This window comes from Salvelinus namaycush, chromosome 8, assembly GCF_016432855.1.
Source record: "Salvelinus namaycush isolate Seneca chromosome 8, SaNama_1.0, whole genome shotgun sequence".
In the NCBI taxonomy this organism is placed as follows: domain Eukaryota; kingdom Metazoa; phylum Chordata; class Actinopteri; order Salmoniformes; family Salmonidae; genus Salvelinus; species Salvelinus namaycush.
Window position 1 is genome coordinate 8,655,591 of NC_052314.1, and position 22,824 is coordinate 8,678,414.

Genomic DNA, 22,824 nt, shown 5'->3' on the forward strand with positions numbered 1-22,824 from the left:
GTAACTAAAGTTTCAGCATATTGGTTACCAGTTTGGATGTTTTTGGAAGTACTTAAGAGCATGTTGCAATGAAGATGTGAAAATACTATTGTAACGTCCTAAACCCAATAGACTGCTTTGCGTAATGGTTCAAAAGACTATATGAGGTGTTATTGCATAACACCATTGGTGCAAACTATATACACTTCATTGTGTTAAAAATACTATATGAGGTGTTATTGTGTAACACTAAGTGTAAATTACCTAACACTAACAAAGTGTAATAGTGTCAGCACTAAGCACAGTGTTCATTTAACACTGAAAAGTGTGGACCTGTATAGACACTGTCCCAGTGTTGATTTAACACTGAAAAGTGTGGACCTGTATAGACACTGTCCCAGTGTTGATTTAACACTGGATCATTTGCTGTGTATATAGCTAGACATACAAACACACGTTATGTTGGAAATACACAAACTGTACAGTATATCAATGCACACTGTGCACCACACACATTTTGGAAATGTAACACTTCATCTTCTGCTGTGTGAAAGGTGTAACATAGCTGGCTTCACACACTGCCGATGCAGAAGAGAGAGAAAGAGAAAATAGAGTGGGAGAACCAGAGAGAGCAACAGAGGGCAGGAGAAATGGGCCTTTGTGATAGTTTTACATGTCAATGACCACAGGTGGAGGGAGCGTGAGCACTAACCCGGACAATTGTGCGCTGCATCATGGGTCTCCCGGTCGCGGCCGGCTGTGACAGAGCCTGGACTCAAACCAGGATCTCTAGTGGCACAGCTAGCACTGTGATGCAGTGCCTTAGACCACTGCGCCACTAGGGAGGACCATGTAACTGTATTAATCAACAGTCTGATACTGTATAAACTGAATACAGTAGATTACCGTAGAATGCACAGTAAAATACCATACATTTGTTTTACAGCACACTAAGACGTGTCATTTCAACAGTCAAACACTGTAAAATGCACAGTAAAATACTGTAAATGTGTTTTACAGTATTAATTATGTTGCATTGTGAAAAACTGTTGTGGGCGGGGAAAGACTCTGTGGCTCATTAACATATTTTAAACCGTGCCTTGTAAGAGGCTTTATTTGTTGTACCCGTGAGTACCCCCGCAGAATACAGTAATATATTGTATTTTAGGAATTCTTCAAACCTAGTCCTGAAACTCTACAGTAACTTACTGGCCAATTGTTGCCAGTGATTTACTGTAATTCAGAATACAGTTCAAAAACCTTTTGAACTCTAGTGCATGGTATTGTTGTTTCTCACCCATTAACACATTTTGATGCATGTCTTATAAGAGGCTATATATGTTGTGCCTGTTAATGAGAGTACTGTACCAATTTAAGTGATATGTGGTAGTGATTCCCTATCAATTAAACGTATATAGGGAACAGATCAAAGTGGCAGCAAGTCACAGACCTTTAACGGTTGAGTGGCTAGCCATGTCCTTTTGATCTGTTCTGCCCGGTAGTATTGATATTTTAGAATCCTTTGTTAAGGCCTAAAGTGAAAATGATAGAAAACACCATATATCAGTTGGCATAGTGTAATATATCATTAAATATTCACTATTAGCAATTGCTGATTTTATTTTTGAACAATTCAACAATAAAGTACTATCATGCTGTTTTGCTATATATATTTACTGCAGCATGCTGTAAATGATGGTGCATTGTTGAGAATTAATGTGTCCAGAGAAAGAATTGCTGGCTCATTAACATATTTTAAGGCTTGCCTTGTAAGAGGATATATTTGTTGCACCTGTTAGTGAGAGACCTGTACCAATGTAAGTGATATGTGGCAGTAGTTCCCTAACACCTAAATGTATGTAGGGAAAAGGTCAGAGGTGTAAGGTTAAATAAAGGTAAAATAAAAAAGTAGCAGAGAAAGTATCTTTTAATGGTTGAATATTTACCTCCATATTTACCTATGTCCATATTTACCTATGTCCATATTTACCTATGTCCATATTTACCTATGTCCATATTTACCTATGGCCTCTAGATGTGCAAGCGATAAATAACATAGATTATTCATCAATTCAAAATGCCTACAGCCATGCTGCTTGCTATAATCCCTTATAACTACAGTAACATACTGTAGACAACAATGTGTACTGTTTAATGCTCACTTTTACTGTATTGTACTGTGTTTCATTGCTCTGGCATTAAGTTACCGTGAATACTGTAAATTAGATTACAGTAAAACAATTGGTACCGTAAAATGGATTACAGTATCTGTACTCACTGGCCAATTGCTGCCGTAACTTACTGTCAATTATACAGGAAATGTTTTACAGTGTACTGCAGCGCTGAGCTCTCTCTCTCCCTTTCTCTGTCATCTCTTTCTAACCTACTGACAGTCCTCCCCAGATTGGGTCAGTACACACCTCGTAGCGCCCTCCCCTCCTTGGTCCTGCGGACTCTGATCTTCAGCCTCCTGTCTGACTCCTGCAGGACAGGCCAGAAACAGTCCTCAGCCGGGGCTATGACCACGTCCAGAGGCATCACCCTCAACACGCTCAACATACACGCGTTCTAGTGCACTCAGATCTGGAACACACTGACTGCCGTCCAGACCAATGGAGTCCAACAGGAAAAAGTTAGCAGAACGGCTAAACAAACAAATCACTTGTTCCGAAAAACTTCAGAGGGAAAGCCGGTCCGGTCTAAAATTCCACACTACAAAGTCCCAGCTGTCACTACTCCCACTGGTGTTGACCAAGTCCAAGTCCAAACTCAAGTCCAAGGAGGGAAGGAACCTTAGTCCCGAACTCAAGAGAACGGACGGAACCCACTTCCAGAAAGTAAACTACTCCCAAACATCTGTAGATGTACTGCCCACAAGTTCCACAAGTCAATTCTAGAACTCATTCAGTTCAAATCCACCAAGAATCATATTTTTCCTATAATATCTACCAAAGCCATAGAGGTCCAGCAGTATTTTGAGGAATAATGAAAGGAAGAACTATGGAGAGAAGAAAGAGGAAAGAGTGTACATGTCTGTCTGTCTGTCTGTCTGTAGCTGCTACTGAGTGTCTCTCCGTGCCTTCTCTCCGTGTGTGTGAGCCCACAGGCAGAAGAGCAGTACCCTATTGTTGTGCTGTTTCGCTCTCCCCGTCTCTCATTCGCTCACACTTCTCCCCCTCCCTCCCTCCCTGCTTCCCTCTCTCTCTCCCTCCCGCTCCTCTGTGTAGAGGATGACGTAGTTGTTCTCTCTCTCCTCGCTCGCTCGCCCGGAGGGTGAATGAGCTCACTTGCCGTGAGCTCAGACTCTGACCCTGCCCTCCCCCTCTCCCCTCCTACCTCCCACTCTTCCTCCCTCACTCCCTCCCTCTCTTGTGGAGCCAGTGCTCCGTCATAGCTAATGTCTATGGCATGTAACCGCATTCCTTACTCACCAGACAAATATGTGGTCACCTCAGGGGCCTAGTGAGCTGGAGTAGGGAGAGACAGCAACTACTGCTCTATGGGTTTTAGCAAGATACACACTGCATCTCTGTGTGTTTGTGTTCAATTATATAGTTTGTTATTTATAATGTGCAGTGTGTATACAACAAGTAGATGACATCGCTCCCTCTGAAACACATCACTCTCTGCCTTTGCAAAACACACACTCATTGCCTATGTGTGTTTAATTAAATAGGGTATGTTTTCTGATGCGCAGTGTGTGTGTGTGTGTGTGTGTGTGTGTGTGTGTGTGTGTGTGTGTGTGTGTGTGTGTGTGTGTGTGTGTGTGTGTGTGTGTAGAGAAGGGATGTTAATTAAACACTGAGTTTTAGAACGTGCATGTACTGAACAATGTGTGTGTACCAGTATGTATTTCATTAGATAGTGTGTGTTCACACTGAACAACAAGTGTATGTGTGTTATGTATCACATATTAGTGTGAATGTATCAAATTACATTTGTGTGCTTTAGAGAATTTGTACGCGCTTACAGTGCGTTAACTTTGTTCTAAATAAAAAGTGTTATGTTTTGGGAAAATCAAAAACGACACTTCACTGAATACCACTCAAGCATGGAATTTTCAAGCATGGTGGTGGCTGCATCATGTTATAGGTATGCTTGTCATCGGAAAGGAATAGGGAGTTTTTCTGGGATAAAAAAAATGGAATACAGCTATACGAACAGGCACAACCCTAGAGAAAAACCTAGTTCAGTCTGCTTTCCAACAGACACTGGAAGACAAATTCATCTTTCAGCAGGACAATAACCTAAATCACAAGGCCAAATCTACACTGCAGTTGCTTATCAAGACAACATTGAATGTTCCTGAGTGGCCTAGTTACATTTTTGACTTAAATCGTCTTGAAAATCTATGGCAAGACTTGAACATGGCTGTCTAGCAATGATCAACAATCAACTTGACAGAGCTTGTAGACTTTTAAAAAGAGCAATGGGCAAATAATGTACAATCCAGGTGTGCAAACCTCTTAGAGACATACCCCAAAAGACTCAGAGCTGTAATCGCTGCCAAAGGTGCTTCTACAAAGTAATGACTCAGGGGTGTGAATACTTACAGCATGTAAATTAGATATTTCTGTATTTCATTTTCAAGAAATTAGCAAAAAATATCGAAACACATGTTTTCACTTTGTCATTATAGAGTATTGTGTGTAAAAAAATATTATAAATGTTGAATTCAGGCTAGAAATAGAATAGAAATAGAATCCACCCATTACGCCATCATTGCTTTGAATGGGGAGGCCCGTTCTATAGATTTTATTTCTATGGGCCAAATGTCCTCATGCTAAGCAACGAGGATTAGCTGCTCTGTTTTAGGAAGTGAAAATCTAAATAATCATTTTGATCAAGTTAAAATTTAGTTATTGTCACCCTAATCCTACGATTATCTAGATTATCTTTCTAATGTCAACGCCAATCATTTTCTTCAGGTATGATCACAGAACAATTGTAAAATATACTACATTGTTGCAGTAAAAATCGTTAACTGAATGAGCTACATTGTAAAGTTTTGTTTTTAGCCTCGTAATGGTTGAGGTTTGGATTGGGAAGGGCAGACTGATCCAAGATCTGTGATTAGAGGGAAGTTGTTATTCCTATAACCCTGTGAGTGAGTGACTACAGTGGTGGAACTAGCAGTAGGCCAGCGTCTGTGGTCCACGATGGTCAGAGAGAGAGGCAGAAGAACTAGGTCATTTGGAAATAAGCGCTGAAAACCCTGCCATGTGTTCCTCTGTAGCTCAGTTGTTGTATGCATGTAAAATGCTTTGGATGAAAGCATCCGCTAAATTCATTTTCTTGATGAATCATCACTAACTCTCACATGAACGTACTGTACGTACACACACACAGCAATGCTTAGTAAGCCCTCAATTACAAGTTCCTATCCACCCGTCTGGAAATGATATCAACCTCAGTTGTCAACACAGCTGTGGCACTCCCTAGAGGCCATATTGTGTGACTATTGTCATTATTTAAAGCAAGCATAAATTGGCTTTTAGTGTCCAGTAAGTTCATGTCCATCTCTTTGAGTAGCCAACTACAGTTGGGAGAACAAGTATTTGACACACTGCCGATTTTGCAGGTTTTCCTACTTACAAAGCATGTAGAGGTCTGTAATTTTTTATCATAGGTACACTTCAACTGTGAGAGACGGAATCTAAAACAATAATCCAGAAAATCACATTGTAGGATTTTTAAGTAATTAATTTGCATTTTATGGCATGACATAAGTATTTGATCACCTACCAACCAGTAAGAATTCCGGCTCTCACAGACCTGTTAGTTTTTCTTTAAGAAGCCCTCGTGTTCTCCACTCATTACCTGCATTAACTGCACCTGTTTGAACTCGTTACCTGTATAAAAGACACCTGTCCACACACTCAATCAAACAGACTCCAACCTCTCCACAATGGCCAAGACCAGTGAGCTGTGTAAGGACATCAGGGATAAAATTGTAGACCTGCACAAGGCTGGGATGGGCTACAGGACAATAGGCAAGCAGCTTGGTGAGAAGGCAACAACTGTTGGCGCAATTATTAGAAAATGGAAGAAGTTCAAGATGACGGTCAATCACCCTCGGTCTGGGGCTCCATGCAAGATCTCATCTCGTGGGGCATCAATGATCATGAGGAAGGTGAGGGATCAGCCCAGACCTACACGGCAGGACCTGGTCAATGACCTGAAGAGAGCTGGGACCACAGTCTCAAAGAAAACCATTAGTAACACACTACGCCGTCATGGATTAAAATCCTGCAGCGCACGCAAGGTCCCCCTGCTCAAGCCAGCGCATGTCCAGGCCCGTTTGAAGTTTGCCAATGACCATCTGGATGATCCAGAGGAGGAATGGGAGAAGGTCATGTGGTCTGATGAGACAAAAATAGAGCTTTTTGGTCTAAACTCCACTCGCCGTGTTTGGAGGAAGAAGAAGGATGAGTACAACCCCAAGAACACCATCCCAACCGTGAAGCATGGAGGTGGAAACATCATTCTTTGGGGATGCTTTTCTGCAAAGGGGACAGGACGACTGCACCGTATATAGGGGAGGATGGATGGGGCCATGTATCGTGAGATCTTGGCCAACAACCTCCTTCCCTCAGTAAGAGCATTGAAGATGGGTCGTGGCTGGGTCTTCCAGCATGACAACGACCCGAAACACACAGCCAGGGCAACTAAGGAGTGGCTCCGTAAGAAGCATCTCAAGGTCCTGGAGTGGCCTAGCCAGTCTCCAGACCTGAACCCAATAGAAAATCTTTGGAGGGAGCTGAAAGTCCGTATTGCCCAGCGACAGCCCCAAAACCTGAAGGATCTGGAGAAGGTCTGTATGGAGGAGTGGGCCAAAATCCCTGCTGCAGTGTGTGCAAACCTGGTCAAGAACTACAGGAAACGTATGATCTCTGTAATTGCAAACAAAGGTTTCTGGACCAAATATTAAGTTCTGCTTTTCTGATGTATCAAATACTTATGTCATGCAATAAAATGCAAATGAATTACTTAAAAATCATACAATGTGATTTTCTGGATTTTTGTTTTAGATTCTGTCTCTCACAGTTGAAGTGTACCTATGATAAAAATTACAGACCTCTCCATGCTTTGTAAGTAGGAAAACCTGCAAAATCGGCAGTGTTTCAAATACTTGTTTTCCCCACTGTAGGTGACCATCAGTTGGTGAACTTCAATGGGGTTTGTTGTCCTCTCTCCCTTTCCTCCCTCGTCCACTTCTTCTCCCCTTCCCCTCTCTTCCCTCCTGTCCCTGTCTCCTCTCCCCGACAGGATAACAAGGCCCCGAATAGCAGGTCTTTAAGGAATTGCAGACAGGGTGTTAAAAACGAAGGGGGAATACTTTTATTTACTGCACACGTATGCCTGCAGATCAGACTGGCACCCAGGCTAAATATAACCAGGACTGGTAAAGAAAAACTACTGGCCCTACAAGTAAAGTAACATATAGAAAAAAAAAAAAATGTTATTGGTTGCGTACACATATTTTGCAGATGTTATCGCAGGTGCAGCAAAATAGCCAAAGATATGTGGACACCCTTTAAAATGAGTGGATTTGGCTATTTCAGCCACATGCATTGCTGACAGGTGTGTAAAATCGAGCACACAGCCATACAATCTCCATAGATAAACATTGGCAGTAGAATGGCTCATACTGAAGAACTCAGTAACTTTCAACGTGGCACGTCATAGGATGACACCTTTCCAACAAGTCAGTTCGTCAAATTCTTGTCCTGCTAGAGCTGCCCCGGTCAACTGTAAGTGATGTTATTGTGAAGTGGAAACGTTTAGGAGCAACAACAGCTCAGCCGCAAAGTGGTAGGCCACACAAGCTCACAGAATGGGACCGCCGAGTGCTAAAGCGCGTAGCATGTAAAAATAGTCTGCCCTCGTTTGCAACACTCACTACCGAGTTCCAAACTGTCTCTGGAAGCAACGTCAGCACAAGAATAGTTAGTCGGGAGCTTCATGAAATGGGTTTCCATGGCCGAGCAGCCACAAACAAGCGTCAGCTGGAGTGGTGTAAAGCTTGCCGTCATTGGACACTGGAGAAGTGAAAACGCGTTGTCTGGAGGGATGAATAACGCTTCACCATCTGGCAGTCTGATGGACTAATCTGGGTTTGGCGGATGCCAGGAGAACCCTACCTGCCCGAATGCATAGTGCCAACTGTAAAGTTTGGTGGAGGAGGAATAAGGGTCTGGGGCTGTTTTTCATGGTTCGGGCTAGGCCCCTTAGTTCCAGTGAAGGGAAATCTTAACACTAGACGATTCTGTGCTTCCAACGTTGTTGCAACAGTTTGGGGAAGGCCCATTCCTGTTTCAGCATGACAATGCCCTCGTGCACAAAGCGAGGTCCATACAGAAATGGTTTGTCGAGATCAGCGTGGAAGAACTTGACTGTACTGCATAGAGCCCTGACTTTAACCCTATCGAACACCTTTGGGATGAATTGGAATACCGACTGCGAGCCAGGCCTAATCGCCTATAACATCAGTGCGCGACCTCACTAATGCTATTGTGGTTGAATGGAAGCAGGTCCCCGCAGCAATGTTCCAACACCTAGTGGAAAGCCTTCCCAGAAGAGTGGATGGGGGCTGTTATAGCAGCAAAGAGGGGACCAACTCCATATTAATGCCCATTATTTTGGAATGAGATGTTCGACGAGCAGGTGTCTACATACATATATATATATGAAGTCGGAAGTTCACATACACCTTAGCCAAATACATTTAAAATCCGTTTTTGACAATTCCTGACATTTAATTCCAGTAAAAATTCCCTGTCGTAGGTCAGTTAGGATCACCACTTTATTTTATGAATGTGAAATGTCAGAATAATAGTAGAGAGAATGATTTATTTCAGCTTTTATTTCTTTCATCACATTCCCAGTGGGTCAGAAGTTTACATACATTAAATTAGTATTTGGTAGTATTGCCTTTAAATTGTTTAACTTGGGTCAAATGTTTCGGGTAGCCTTCCACAAGCTTCCCACAATAAGTTGGGTGAATTTTGGCCCATTCCTCCTGACAGAGCTGGTGTAACTGAGTCAGGTTTGTAGGCCTCCTTGCTCGCACACGCTTTTTCAGTTCTGCCCACAAATTCTCTATAGGATTGAGGTCAGGGCTTTGTGATGGCCACTCCAATACCTTGACTTTGTTGTCTTTAAACCATTTTGCCACAACTTTGGAAGTATGCTTGGGGTCATTGTCCATTTGGAAGACCCATTTGCGACCAAGCTTTAACTTCCTGACTGATGTCTTGAGATGTTGCTTCAATATATTCACATCATTTTCTTTCCTCATGATGCCATCTATTTTGTGAAGTGCACCAGTCCCTCCTGCAGCAAAGCAACCCCACAACATGATGCTGCCACTCCCGTGCTTCACAGTTGGGATGGTGTTCTTCGGCTTGCAAGCCTCCCCCTTTTTCCTCCAAACATAACGATTGTCATTTTGGCCAAATCAGTTCTATTTTTGTTTCAATAGACCAGAGGACATTTCTCTAAAAAGTACGATGTTTGTCCCCATGTGCAGTTGCAAACCTTGGTCTGGCTTTTTTATGGCGGTTTTGGAGCAGTGGCTTCTTCCTTGCTTCCTTGCTTCCTTGCTGAATGAGTCGATATAGGACTCGTTTTACTGTGTATATAGATACTTTTGTACCTGTTTCCTCCAGCATCTTCACAAGGTCCTTTTCTGTTGTTCTGGAATTGATTTGCACTTTTCGCACCAAAGTACGTTCATCTCTAGGAGACAGAACGCATCTCCTTCCAGAGCAGTATGACGCCTGCATGGTCCCATGGTGTTTATACTTGCGTACTGTTGTTTGTACAGATGAATGTGGTACCTTCAGGCATTTGGAAATTGCTCCCAAAGATGAACCAGACTTGTGGAGGTCTACAATTTTAATTCTGAGGTCTTGGCTGATTTCTTTTGATTTTCCCATGATGTCAAGCAAAAAGAGGCACTGAGTTTGAAGGTAGGCCTTGAAATACATCCACAGGTACACCTCCAATTGACTCAAAGGATGTCAATTAGCCTATCAGAAGCTTCTAAAGCCATGACGTCATTTTCTGGAATTGTCCAAGCTGTTTAAAGGCACAGTCAACTTAGTGTATGTAAACTTCTGACCCACTGGAATTGTGATACAGTGAATTATAAGTGAAATAATCTGTCTGTAAACAATTGTTGGAAAAATTACTTGTGTCATGCACAAAGTAGATGTCCTAACCGACTTGCCAAAACTATAGTTTGTTAACAAGAAATTTGTGGAGTGGTTGAAAACCTAGTTTTAATGACTCCAACCAAACACGGAACCCAAACCGGCTGCGCTCGTGCGCCATCGTGGGCCATCGTGCGACATCGTGCATAAATGTATTTTGTCCCCTCACACCAAACGCAATCACGACACGCATGTTAAAATATCAAAACAAACTCTGAACCAATTACATTAATTTGGGGACAGGTCGAAAAGCATTAAACATTTATGGCTATTTAGCCAGCTTGCACTTTCTAGCTAATTTGTCCTGGGATATAAACATTGAGCTGTTATTTTACCTGAAATGCACAAGGTCCTCTACTCCGACAATTTATCCACACATAAAACAGTCAACCGAATCGTTTCTAGTCATCTCTCCTCCTTCCAGGCCTTTTCTTCTCTGGACTTTATATTGCGATTGGCAACTTTCATAAATTAGGTGCATTACTGCCACCGACCTCGTTCGTCTTTCAGTCACCTGCTTCTATAAACCAATGAGGAGATGGGAGAGGAAGGACTTGCAGCGCGATCTGCGTCACAAATATAAACTTACTTCTATTTTAGCCCTTGGCAACGCAGACGCTCGTTGGCGCGCGAGAGCAGTGTGGATAATATGTGTGTGCAATAATTGAATAATATAGATTTCTAAATTTATTTTGCAACGCTCGCGCACGCGACGCGAGCAGTGTACTCAGGGTATAAATGTATGTAAACTTCCAACTTCAACTGTATATACAGTTGAGCAGCATCCCGTCGTCGCCTCTTCACTGTTGACGTTGAGACTGGTGTTTTTCGGGTACTATTTAATGAACCTGCCAGTTGAGGACTTGTGAGGCATCTGTCTCTCAAACTAGACACTCTAATGTACTTGTCCTCTTGCTCAGTTGTGGACTGGTGCATCCCACTCAGATCTTCAGTCTCTTGGCAATTTCTCGCATGGAATAGCCTTCATTTCTCAGAACAAGAATAGACTGACAAGTTTCAGAAGAAAGTCCTTTGTTTCTGGCCATTTTGAGCCTGTAATCGAACACACAAATGCTGATGCTCCTGATACTCAACTATTCTAAAGAAGGTGATACTCAACTAGTCTTAAGAAGGACAGTTTTATTCCTTCTTTAATCAGAACAACAGTTTTCAGCTGTGCTAACATAATTACAAAAATGTTTTCTAATGATCAATTAGCCTTTTAAATTATAAACTTGGATTAGCTAACACAACATGCCATTGGAACACAGGAGTGATGGTTGCTGACAATGGGCCTCTGTACGCCTATGTAGATGGTGTTGTTACCTAACGCACAACCCTGGTATTTCCACCTATGCAAAACAGTGGTATAGTGTATGTGTTTCTTAGTGGCAGAGTGAGAGCTTCCTTCCTCTTCTAGTTAGGAGAGAGGGCTCAATAACCTCTTCCTCATTCCATCCCCATAAAGTGTGTCAGGTTAGGTTCTCAAAGCACAGCAGAGATAGGTTGTGCCTAAGGAGCTGCACCACCTGCCTGCCTGTAAAGTCTGTTAGGTTAGGTTGTCTCAGTACAGCAGGGCAAGGATAGGTTGCGCAGAAGGAGCTGCACCACCTGCCTGCCTGTCTCACACCCCAGGCCACACTTGACAGAAGGGAGGGAGGGGCACTACAGTACAGTACAGCACATTTAGGGCTCGTACAGACAGAGACGGGTAAAATGCACAAGAACACATTATTCTGTCTTTAAAAAATTATTCTGATTCTGTCTTTAAAAAATGTCAACTTCTAATACACCTAAAGGAAAGCCATCTGCCGTCTCCATGGTCTATCAATGTTTGAACGGGTTTGAAAGTCTGAAAGGATAAGCTTAATAACTTACAGCAACACGTTTTCAAATACAAGAGCTACAGTATATGTAATGGAAAGTTCTGTTAATGTGAATAGTATGCATGTTGACTATAATGTGTTGAATGTGATAGCATGTTATATTCTCTCTCTCTCTCTCTCTCTCTCTCTCTCTCTCTCTCTCTCTCTCTCTCTCTCTCTCTCTCTCTCTCTCTCTCTCTCTCTCTCTCTCTCTCTCTCTCTCTCTCTCTCTCTCTCTCTCTCTCTCTCTCTCTCTCTCTCTCTCTCTCTCTCTCTCTCTCTCTCTCTAATCAAATAAAATGTTATTGGTCACATACATGTGATTATCAGATGTTATTGCGGGTGCAGCGAAATGCTTGTGCTTCTAGCTCCGACAGTGCAGTAATATCTAACAAATTACACAACATATACCCAATACACATGTCAGAGCGTAACAGACTAAGATACAGTAGAATAGTACAGGAAAACAGTATGTACATATGAGATGAGTAATGCAAGATATGTAAGCATTATTAAGTAAATGAGATACCATAGAATAGTATAGAAAACAGTATATACACATGAGATGAGTAATGCCAGATGTAAACATTTTTAAAGTGAATAGTGTTCCATTCCTTAAAGTGGCCAGTGATTCCTAGTCTATGCCTATAGGCAGCAGCCTCTAATGTGCTAGTGATGGCTGTTTAACAGTCTGATGGGCCTTGAGATAGAAGCTGTTTTTCAGTCTCTCGGTCCCAGCTTTGATGCACCTGTACTGACCTTGCCTGGATGATAGTGGGGTAAACAGGCAGTGGCTCGGTTGGTTGATGTCCTTGATGATCTTTTTGGCCTTCCTGTGACATCGGGTGCTGTAGGTGTCCTGGAAGGCAGGCAGTGTGCCCCCGGTGATGAGTTGGGCAGACCGCACCGCCCTCTGAGAGCCCTGTGGTTGTGGGCAGTGCAGTTGCCGTACCAGGCGGTGATACAGCCCAACAGGATGCTTTCAATTGTGCATCTGTAAAAGTTTGTGAGTGTCTTATGGGCCAAGCTACATTTCTTCAGCCTCCAACGCTGTTGTTTCTTTTTCACCACACTGTCTGTGTGGGTGGACCATTTCAGATCATCGGTGATGTGTACGCCGAGGAACTTTTCACCTTCTCCACTGTGGTCCCGTCGATGTGGATAGAGGCGTGCTCTCTCTGCTGTTTCCTGAAGTCCACGATCAGCTCCTTCATTTGTTGACGTTGAGAGAGAGGTTATTTTTGTGGCGATGGCGTGCACACCATCCCTCGCTTTGTTATGGAAGGTTTTGGAATCACTTCCTTTTAGGTGGCTGTAGAATTTAATGGCTCTTTTCTGAATTTTGATAATTAGCGGGTATTGGCCTAATTCTGCTCTGCATACGTTATATGGTGTTTTACGTTGTACATAGAGGATATTTTTGCAGAACTCTGCATGCAGTCTCAATTTGGTTTTGGGAATTATTGGTTGGTGAGCAGACCCCAGACCTCACAACCATAAAGGGCAATGGGTTCTATAACTGATTCAAGTATTTTTAGCCAGATCCTAATTGGTATGTCGAATTGTATGTTCCTTTTGATGCCATAGAAGGCCCTTCTTGCCTTGGAAAAGAAATCCAATTTTGAGAAACTCGCATATCTATTTGGTGAAATACAACAGTGTGTCATCACAGCAGCAAGATTTGTGAGCTGTTGCCACATGACAAGGGCAACCAGTGAAGAACAAACACCATTGTAAATACAACCCATATTTATGTTGATTCATTTTCCCTTTTGTACTTTAACTATTTACACATAATATGACATTTGAAATGTCTTTATTATTTTGGAACTTTGTGAGTGTAATGTTTACTGTTCATTTGTTGTATTGTTTATTTCACTTTTGTTTATTATCTACTTCACTTGCTTTGGCAATGGTAACATACAGTTGAAGTCGGAAGTTTACATACATTTAGGTTAGAGTCATTTAAACTCATTAATCAACCACTCCACAAATTTCTGTTTACAGACAGATTATTTCACTTATAATTCACTGTATCACAATTCCAGTGGGTCAGACGTTTATATACACTAAGTTGACTGTGCCTTTAAACAGCTTGGAAAATTCCAGAAAATTATGTCATGGCTTTAGAAGCTCCTGATAGGCTAATTGACATAATTTGAGTCAATTGGAGGTGTACCTGTGGATGTATTTCAAGGCCTACCTTCAAACCCAGTGACCATCTTTGCTGCAGGAGGGACTAGTGCACTTCACAAAATAGAAGATGGCATCCTGAGGCAGGAAAATTATGTGGATATATTGAAGCAACATCTCAACACATCAGTCAGGAAGTTAAAGTTTGGTCGCAAATGGGCCTTCCAAATGGACAATGACCACAAGCATACTTCCAAAGTTGTGGCAAAATGGCTTAAGGACAACAAAGTCAAGGTATTGGAGTGGCCATCACAAAGCTCTGACCTCAATCCTATAGAAAATGTGTGGGCAGAACTGAAAAAGCCTGTGAGAGCAAGGAGGCCTACAAACCTGACTCAGTTACACCAGCTCTGTCAGGAGGAATGGGCCAAAATTCACCCAACTTAATGTGGGAAGCTTGTGGAAGGCTACCCAAAACGTTTGACCCAAGTTAAACAATTTAAATACAATGCTACCAAATACTAATTGAGTGTATGTAAACTTCTGACCCACTGGGAATGTGATGAAATAAATAAAAGCTGGAATAAATCATTCTCTATACTATTATTCTGACATTTCACATTCTTAAAATAAAGTGGTGATCCTAACTGACCTAAGACAGGGAATTCGTTCTAGAATTAAATGTCAGGAATTGTGAAAAACTGAGTTAAAATGTATTTGGCTAAGGTGTATGTAAACTTCTGACTTCAACTGTATGTTTCTCATGCCAATTAAGCCCTAACATTGAAATTGAATTGATAGAGGGGTAGAGGGAGAGGGTTGGTGAGATAGTCCCCCACAGAGAGGGGGTCAGTATGCTGGAGACAGACATACAGACTTTATACAAACGGACATACAGACTATACAGACTCTGCACAGACATACAGACTTTATACAAACGCGCGCGCGCGCGCACGCACGCACGCACGCACGCACACCACACACACACACACACACACACACACACACACACACACACACACACACACACACACACACACACACACGGGGGTAGGGAAAGCCATCACACACTCCATAGGGGGCCAGTCAGGACCATACGGCCTCTCACCAGCCAGATGAGCTTCTTCAGAATCCCAGTTTGAGGTGCTCACTGGTGTATGGAGGTGACAGTGTGTGTGTGTGCGTGCGTGTGTGTGTGTTGAGGAGATGGTGTGTGTGTGTGTACCGTATGTTTGCATGTGTGTTTATCCACATCAGAGTTTGTGGATAGGGGAAGGTGTATGTGTGTGTGTGTGTTTGTGTGTTTGTTTACCATATGATAACGGGGGATTGGGGTTGGTTAAATGGTTACGTTATTGTGTCTGTGTGTGTGTGTGTACGTGTGTGTGGACATGTGTGTGTGGCTCAGGTCTAATTTCCCTAGAGCAGACTGTCTATCAGGGTGGGTGTATTCTAGCATAACGGATGGTTTATTCATCGTAATGCTCATAGGAAGCTGTAGCACAGTGGGGTGGTCACTATGGATTGAGAAGCAGATATTGATTTAATGTAAATAGTCATTGAAAGCTTTACGAAGGTAAATATTGAATCAAAGGATAATAAGGCTTAACGGTTACGGTCCATGGTAGTAGAGAGACATCTTCTTCTTCTCTTTCCTCTCTGTCTTTCCCTGACAGAGTTCTTTAGGTTTACAACCTCCCTGTTTACGCCAGATGGATGGTTTTGCGCACACACACACACACACGTACACGCACACGTACACGCGCACACACACACACACACACACACACACACACACACACACACACACACACACACACACACACACACACACACACACACACACACACACACACACACACACACACACACACACACACACACAGTAGTTCACCTTTCGCTCTCTTTCTCTCTCCTTATCTGCTTTATTTTCCTCTAATCTTCTCTCTCCTTATCTGCTTTATTTTCCTCTAATCTTCTCTCTCCGTTTCTCTTCTTCCTTAAGGCGTCTGCAATCTTCACAGCTGAAAGAGTTCGGAAGAGTTTGTGCATATATTATCACAACATTTTGTGACGTTTTTGTAAGTTTTGGACTTCGGTATGTTTTTTCCCCCAGCTGTTCGGGCAAACAAAAAATGTTCTCGAGGCAAACCGAAGTTGGTAGCCAATGTCTACACCAGTTCGTCAGTGATTGGCCAAATGTAGGGATTCTTCAATTCAATTCAATTCTTCAAAGTCTTTGTTGTCATTCAACAAGAGATGACTTGTTTTCATGCACATTTTCTCATTGAGAAATACTGCAACATCTTAGTAATATGTAAAATTGCGTGACTAAGATCTCCTTGGCAAAAACGTCAACATTTATGACATACAGCTGTTGCTAATGGGGATCCATAGTATGGAAAAGAGCATCAAAGCAAGATAAAAAAAGATACATTCAGCATTAACCAATTGGTGTGTGCTGCAGGGTTGAAGCTACAAACCCATAGGTTTGGCTCTGTCTCTCCCTTCCAGCCTGTCATAGCGGATGTAAGCAATGTCCCCACACACTCTGGCAGCTTTCATGGCTGGGATAAGTTATTTCCTCTTCTGGCGCACAGCTTCAGGATACTCCTCGTTGAGGAAGATATACGTTCCTCTCAAGTTCTTGGCTCTTTCCAGAACAGCTACCTTGTCCTCGAGAACTTGACCACTATCGGCCTGGGCCTGTCACCTGGGCCGGTGGTGGGTTTTCCAGTCCTGTGGGCGCGCTCCACCTCAATCTTCCTGGGGTCCATTTTCCATTTCTCAGAGATCATTTCCCTCACTTTGTCCTCAGTCTACATCCAGGTCTCATGTGGAGATTCTGCAATTCCATCCACAACCATGTTGTTCCGCCTTGTTCCACTGTTACTCCTCCCAGTTCCAGACAGGGCAGGTTTAAAACAACAAACAGCAGGGATCTAGACAGCCACAAACCCGGTAAAATCCGCAGTCCCAGACAAAATGGGTAACCACGTCACGGGCTGCGTTCAAGCCCTCAAGAAAACCCTGCTAGCTTGATAGGTAGCTAGCCTAGCTGTTAGCTAGCTACCTAAGGCAAATAGCTCCTCAGACCCGGCTTTGGTCGGCAGGATCACTGTACAGAGACTAGCGGTCCCAGCAACTGATGCCAACTGCATCACAGGATCCAAAATAAAATTTTAGCTAGCCACTAAGAAACTTTCCAATACACTTTCAAAACAACAAACTTTTCAAAACAACAAACCAAGCTCTCCCTCGTGCCAGTGAATGGGGATCGAGTTCTCTCATCACATGACTGTGTGCTCGATTTTATTCACCTGTCAATTCAAATTTTCCTACAGGCAAGTTTGGTCTGAAAGAGACTTTAGAAAAAGCGTTACAGGACAATGCGAGTCTTTTTAGAATCCGTCCAACTGACATAATATGCACTAGAACCCGTCAATTCAAATCTGGACCTCAAAGCCAGTTCCACTGCTTTCTTTTTCATTCTTGCCCTCTGATCAGGAACTGATTTAGACCTGGGACCCCAAGTGTGTGCAAATAGTCAGGTAGAACAGAAAAGCAGCAGAACTCTGGACCTCGTAGGGTAAGAGTTGAAGAGCCCAACACCAGAAGATATATTCTGGGTAAAGTCATGTCAGTGTAAAATAAACATCTATATAAACATCTATCCCCAGGAGGGCTGTGTTTGGGCGGAGATGTGGACAGCGGATATCTCAGCGTACTGGGTTAGGGTGTGCTTTCCTGTCTTCGCAGCAAAACAGAGTGTGAGAGACAGAACAGTGTGTGTGTGTGTGTGTGTGTTAAGGCAGCACTGTGGTCACAGCCATCCAGCAGTGAGTGACATCATTAGCTGAGTGTCCTGACAGAGAACAATGGAGCCAGAGATGACGCAAGGCTCAGAGGAGCCAGCCATGCTGTCCCCATCGACATCAATACTAATGATGAGGGAAGAAATCAATACAGTTACATATCGGGATATTATTTTTAAGCTATAAGGCCCGAGAGGGTGTGGTATATGTCCAATATACCATGGCTAAGGGCTGTTCTTAGGCACGACGCAACGTGGAGTGCCTGGATACATCCCTTAGCAGTGGTATATTAGCCATATACCACAATCCCCCAAGGAGCATTATTGCTATTAAAAACTGGTCACCAACGTAATTAGAACAGTAAAAAGTATTTTTAGCCAATCAGAATTCAGGGCTCGAACCACCCCGTTTATAATTGACGATATATCGTATCGTTTTGACAATGTTGCAATATCATTGTTGTGCTAGTTGGCTGTACCTGCACCAAAACTACAGTATGTTTCCTTCATAGCTTGTTCTCCATCTTCTTTTTAAATAGGGAGCCAATTTGTTTTCAGTATTGTTATTTCCATGACTGATCAAAACTCGTTTTCTCATGGCTCTCTCTTGTCCCTCTGCAACAGACATATGGTAAGAAATATGTTTGGAACATCAAATCGTAATAAAATCACAGTATAGAATCGCAATGCATATAGAATCGTGAGAATTGCAATACATATCGTATCGGCACCTAAGCATGTTGACAAAATCGTATCACGAGGTCCCTGATAATTCCCAGCCCTATTCAATACATACAGGATCTCTGAGGATCTCTATGGCTTTGACGCACACACACACACACACACACACACACACACACACACACACACACACACACACACACACACACACACACACACACACACACACACACACACACACACACACACACACACACACACACACACACACACACACACACACACACACACACAATCCACCCGCCATAGGCGTCTCCCTCTCCCACACTGACCCTGACGTCACTTCGCCTCATCTGAAATAGGAAGTTGTTACACAAGAGGCAGGAAGTAAAGGTTTTGTGGCAGCCTAAGTGTCTGTATGTATGTTTGTGTTTGTAAACTGTGTGTGTATTTGTGGGAATTTGTGTATGTTGTGTATGTGTGTATGGGTACGGTTATGTCTATTGTGTGTGTGTGTGTGAGAGAAAGAGACAGAGTGAAAACAGGAGGGAAATGAGGAAGACTGGGAATGGAATGATGACAAACTGCAGCATTCCTCACTGGATGGACCGGGGGCCTTAGGCTCGACTGGAACTCCAAATTTAGCCTGCTGTTGCCACGGGGATGGAAAATCTCCAGCCTTTAACAGGAAACAGAAGCCCAGGAGGCTCAACGGGAGTGTTTAACATGTATTTACAACACCAGCGTCTTACTGTGTGTGTGTTAAATATGTATTTATCAGTGGCGGTCGTTACTGTTTAAGATGAGGGAGGACGATATGTTTTTATGAGCATGGCCTTATTTCTATTACAACATATTGGCTAACTGTCATTCCTGTTCCATTCACCCAGTTCAATGTCATATTGATAGGTTTAGGCTGCTACCTTTCCAAGCCAAACCATGTCGTAACTGCTAACCGCTACACACAGCCTACATCGTTGTTACCATATTAGCAGTGTTGGATAGTCATAGCCAGCTAGCTAACATAACATCCCTCTATTTGAGTAGGGTGTTTGAGTAGACTAAACTAGCTAGCTGCATTTGCTAGCTAAGTAAGTGAAACTGAAAGTGAAAAAAAATGACAAAATATATCGCTCTCGCTCTCGCTTCTCCTTCATTGTTGAAGATATACATTTGTTCAAAACTGTTCAACTATTGTCTTAGTTGAGTCAACTAATGACCACATTTTATGCACTGCAGTGCTAGCTAGATGTAGCTTATGCTTTCAGTACTCGATTCATTCTCTGATCCTTGATTGGGTGGACAACATGTCAGTTCATGCTGCAAGAGTTTGGATAGTATGGAGGACATCCTCCAGAAGCTGCCATATTTACTGTGTAAGTCAATGGAAGGGGGTGAGAACCATGATCTTCCTAGGTTTTGTATTGAAGTCAATGTTTTATTTTTTACTTAACCTTCATTTAACTAGGCAAGTCAGTTAAGAACTACTTCTTATTTATAATGACAGCCTACCCCAGCCAAAACCTAACCTGGACGACGCTGGACCAATTGTGCGCAGCCCTATGGGACTCCCAATCATGTCCGGTTGTAATACACCCTGGAATCGAACCAGGGTCTGTAGTGACCCCTCTAGCAGTGAGATGAAGGGCCGTAGACCGCTGTGCCACTTGGGAACCCAATGTACACAGAGGAGGACGGAAGCTAGCTGTCTTCCGGCTACACCATGGTGCTACCCTACAAAGTGCTATAGAGGCTACTGTAGACCTTGTTTTCAATCAAGTATTTGGTGACGTGAATATATTTTGTGTAGTTTTATCTAAAAGTCTCAATATTTTTATTTAATTCAATGAGGAGGATGGTCCTCCCCTTCCTCCTCTGAGAAGCCTCTACTGGTATTTACAGTACTCTATGAATACATAATATTTAAGTTAAAATCATTTCCAAATGCCCCAAATCCTTTTTGCCAGAGAGCCCATCTCTGTATGGTCCACCACCATGCTTCACCGTACGGATGGTGCCAGGTTTCCTCCAGACGTGATGCTTGGCATTCAGGCCAAAGAGTTCAATCCTGGTTTCATCAGACCAGAGAATCTTGTTTTTCATGGTCTGAGAGTCCTTTAGGTGCCTTTTGGCAAACTCCAAGCAGGCTGTTATGTGCCTTTTACTGAGGAGTGGTTTACGTCTGGCCACTCTACCATAAAGGCCTAATTGGTGGAGTGCTGCAGAGATGGTTGTCCTTCTGGAAGGTTCTGCCATCTCCACAGATGAACTCTGGAGCTCTGTCAGAGTGACCATCGAATTCTTAGTCACCTCCCTGACCAAGGCTCTTATCCCCTGATTGCTCTAGGAAGAGTCTTGGTGGTTCCAAACTTCTTCAATTTAAGAATGATGGAGAACACTGGGTTTTGGTACCCTTCCCCAGATATGTTGCCTCGACACAATCCTGTATCGGATCCCTACGGACAATTGCTTTTTGCTCTGACATGCACTGTCAACTGTGGGACCTTATAGACAGGTGTGTGCCTTTCCAGATCATGTCTAATCAATTGAATTTACCACAGGTGGACACCAATCAAGTTGTAGAAACATATCAAGGATGATCAATGGAAACAGGATGCACCTGAGCTCAATTTTGAGTCTCATAGCAAAGGGTCTGAATACGTATGTAAATAAGGTATTTCTGTTTTTTATTTTTAATACATTTGCAAAAAACTGTTACAGAAAACTGCTACGGAAAACTGTTACAGAACACTGTTAAAGAACACTGCTACAGAACACTGTTACAGAACACTGTTAAAGAACACTGCTACAGAAAACTGTTAAAGAAAACTGTTACAGAAAACTGTTACAGAACACTGCTACAGAACACTGTTACAGAACACTGCTACAGAACACTGCTACAGAACACTGCTACAGAACACTGTTACAGAACACTGTTAAAGAACACTGCTACAGAAAACTGTTACAGAACACTGCTACAGAAAACTGTTAAAGAAAACTGTTACAGAACACTGCTACAGAAAACTGTTAAAGAAAACTGTTACAGAAAACTGTTACAGAAAACTGTTACAGAAAGTTTAAGAAAACTGTTACAGAACACTGTTACAGAACACTGTTACAGAAAACTGTTAAAGAACACTGCTACAGAAAACTGCTACAGAACACTGTTACAGAACACTGTTACAGAACACTGCTACAGAAAACTGTTAAAGAACACTGCTACAGAAAACTGCTACAGAAAACTGCTACAGAAAACTGTTACAGAACACTGTTACAGAAAACTGTTAAAGAACACTGCTACAGAAAACTGCTACAGAAAACTGCTACAGAAAACTGTTAAAGAAAACTGTTACAGAACACTGTTACAGAACACTGTTACAGAACACTGCTACAGAACATTGTTACAGAAAACTGTTACAGAAAACTGTTAAAGAAAACTGTTACAGAAAGTTTAAGAAAACTGTTACAGAACACTGTTACAGAACACTGTTACAGAAAACTGTTAAAGAAAACTGTTAAAGAAAACTGCTACAGAAAACTGTTACAGAACACTGTTACAGAACACTGCTACAGAAAACTGTTAAAGAACACTGCTACAGAAAACTGCTACAGAAAACTGCTACAGAAAACTGCTACAGAAAACTGTTACAGAAAACTGCTACAGAAAACTGTTACAGAAAACTGCTACAGAAAACTGCTACAGAAAACTGTTACAGAAAACTGCTACAGAAAACTGCTACAGAAAACTGCTACAGAAAACTGCTACAGAAAACTGCTACAGAAAACTGCTACAGAAAACTGTTACAGAACACTGCTACAGAAAACTGTTACAGAACACTGCTACAGAAAACTGTTACAGAAAACTGTTACAGAACACTGCTACAGAACACTGCTACAGAAAACTGCTACAGAAAACTGTTACAGAAAACTGCTACAGAACACTGCTACAGAACACTGTTACAGAACACTGCTACAGAACACTGTTACAGAACACTGCTACAGAAAACTGTTACAGAAAACTGTTACAGAACACTGCTACAGAACACTGCTACAGAACACTGCTACAGAAAACTGTTACAGAACACTGCTACAGAAAACTGTTACAGAACACTGCTACAGAAAACTGCTACAGAAA

At 42.4% G+C, this 22,824-nt stretch overlaps 1 protein-coding gene across 2 annotated transcripts in view; it reads right to left on the reverse strand.

Annotated features, from left to right (window-relative positions):
* The window catches only part of LOC120052369 (dual specificity protein phosphatase 8-like), a 91,016-nt gene that overhangs the window by 16,308 nt on the left and 51,884 nt on the right, over window positions 1–22,824 (reverse strand). Inside the window, exon 1 of one of the 2 annotated variants that reach the window (XM_038999230.1) lies at window positions 2,400–3,093. The exons of the other annotated variant lie outside the window; for it this stretch is intronic. Coding sequence (XP_038855158.1) covers window positions 2,400–2,538 — 139 coding nt within the window. The 5' untranslated portion in view covers window positions 2,539–3,093. Of the gene's footprint in view, window positions 1–2,399; window positions 3,094–22,824 lie in introns of those variants that run through there. 2 annotated transcript variants of the gene reach the window in all.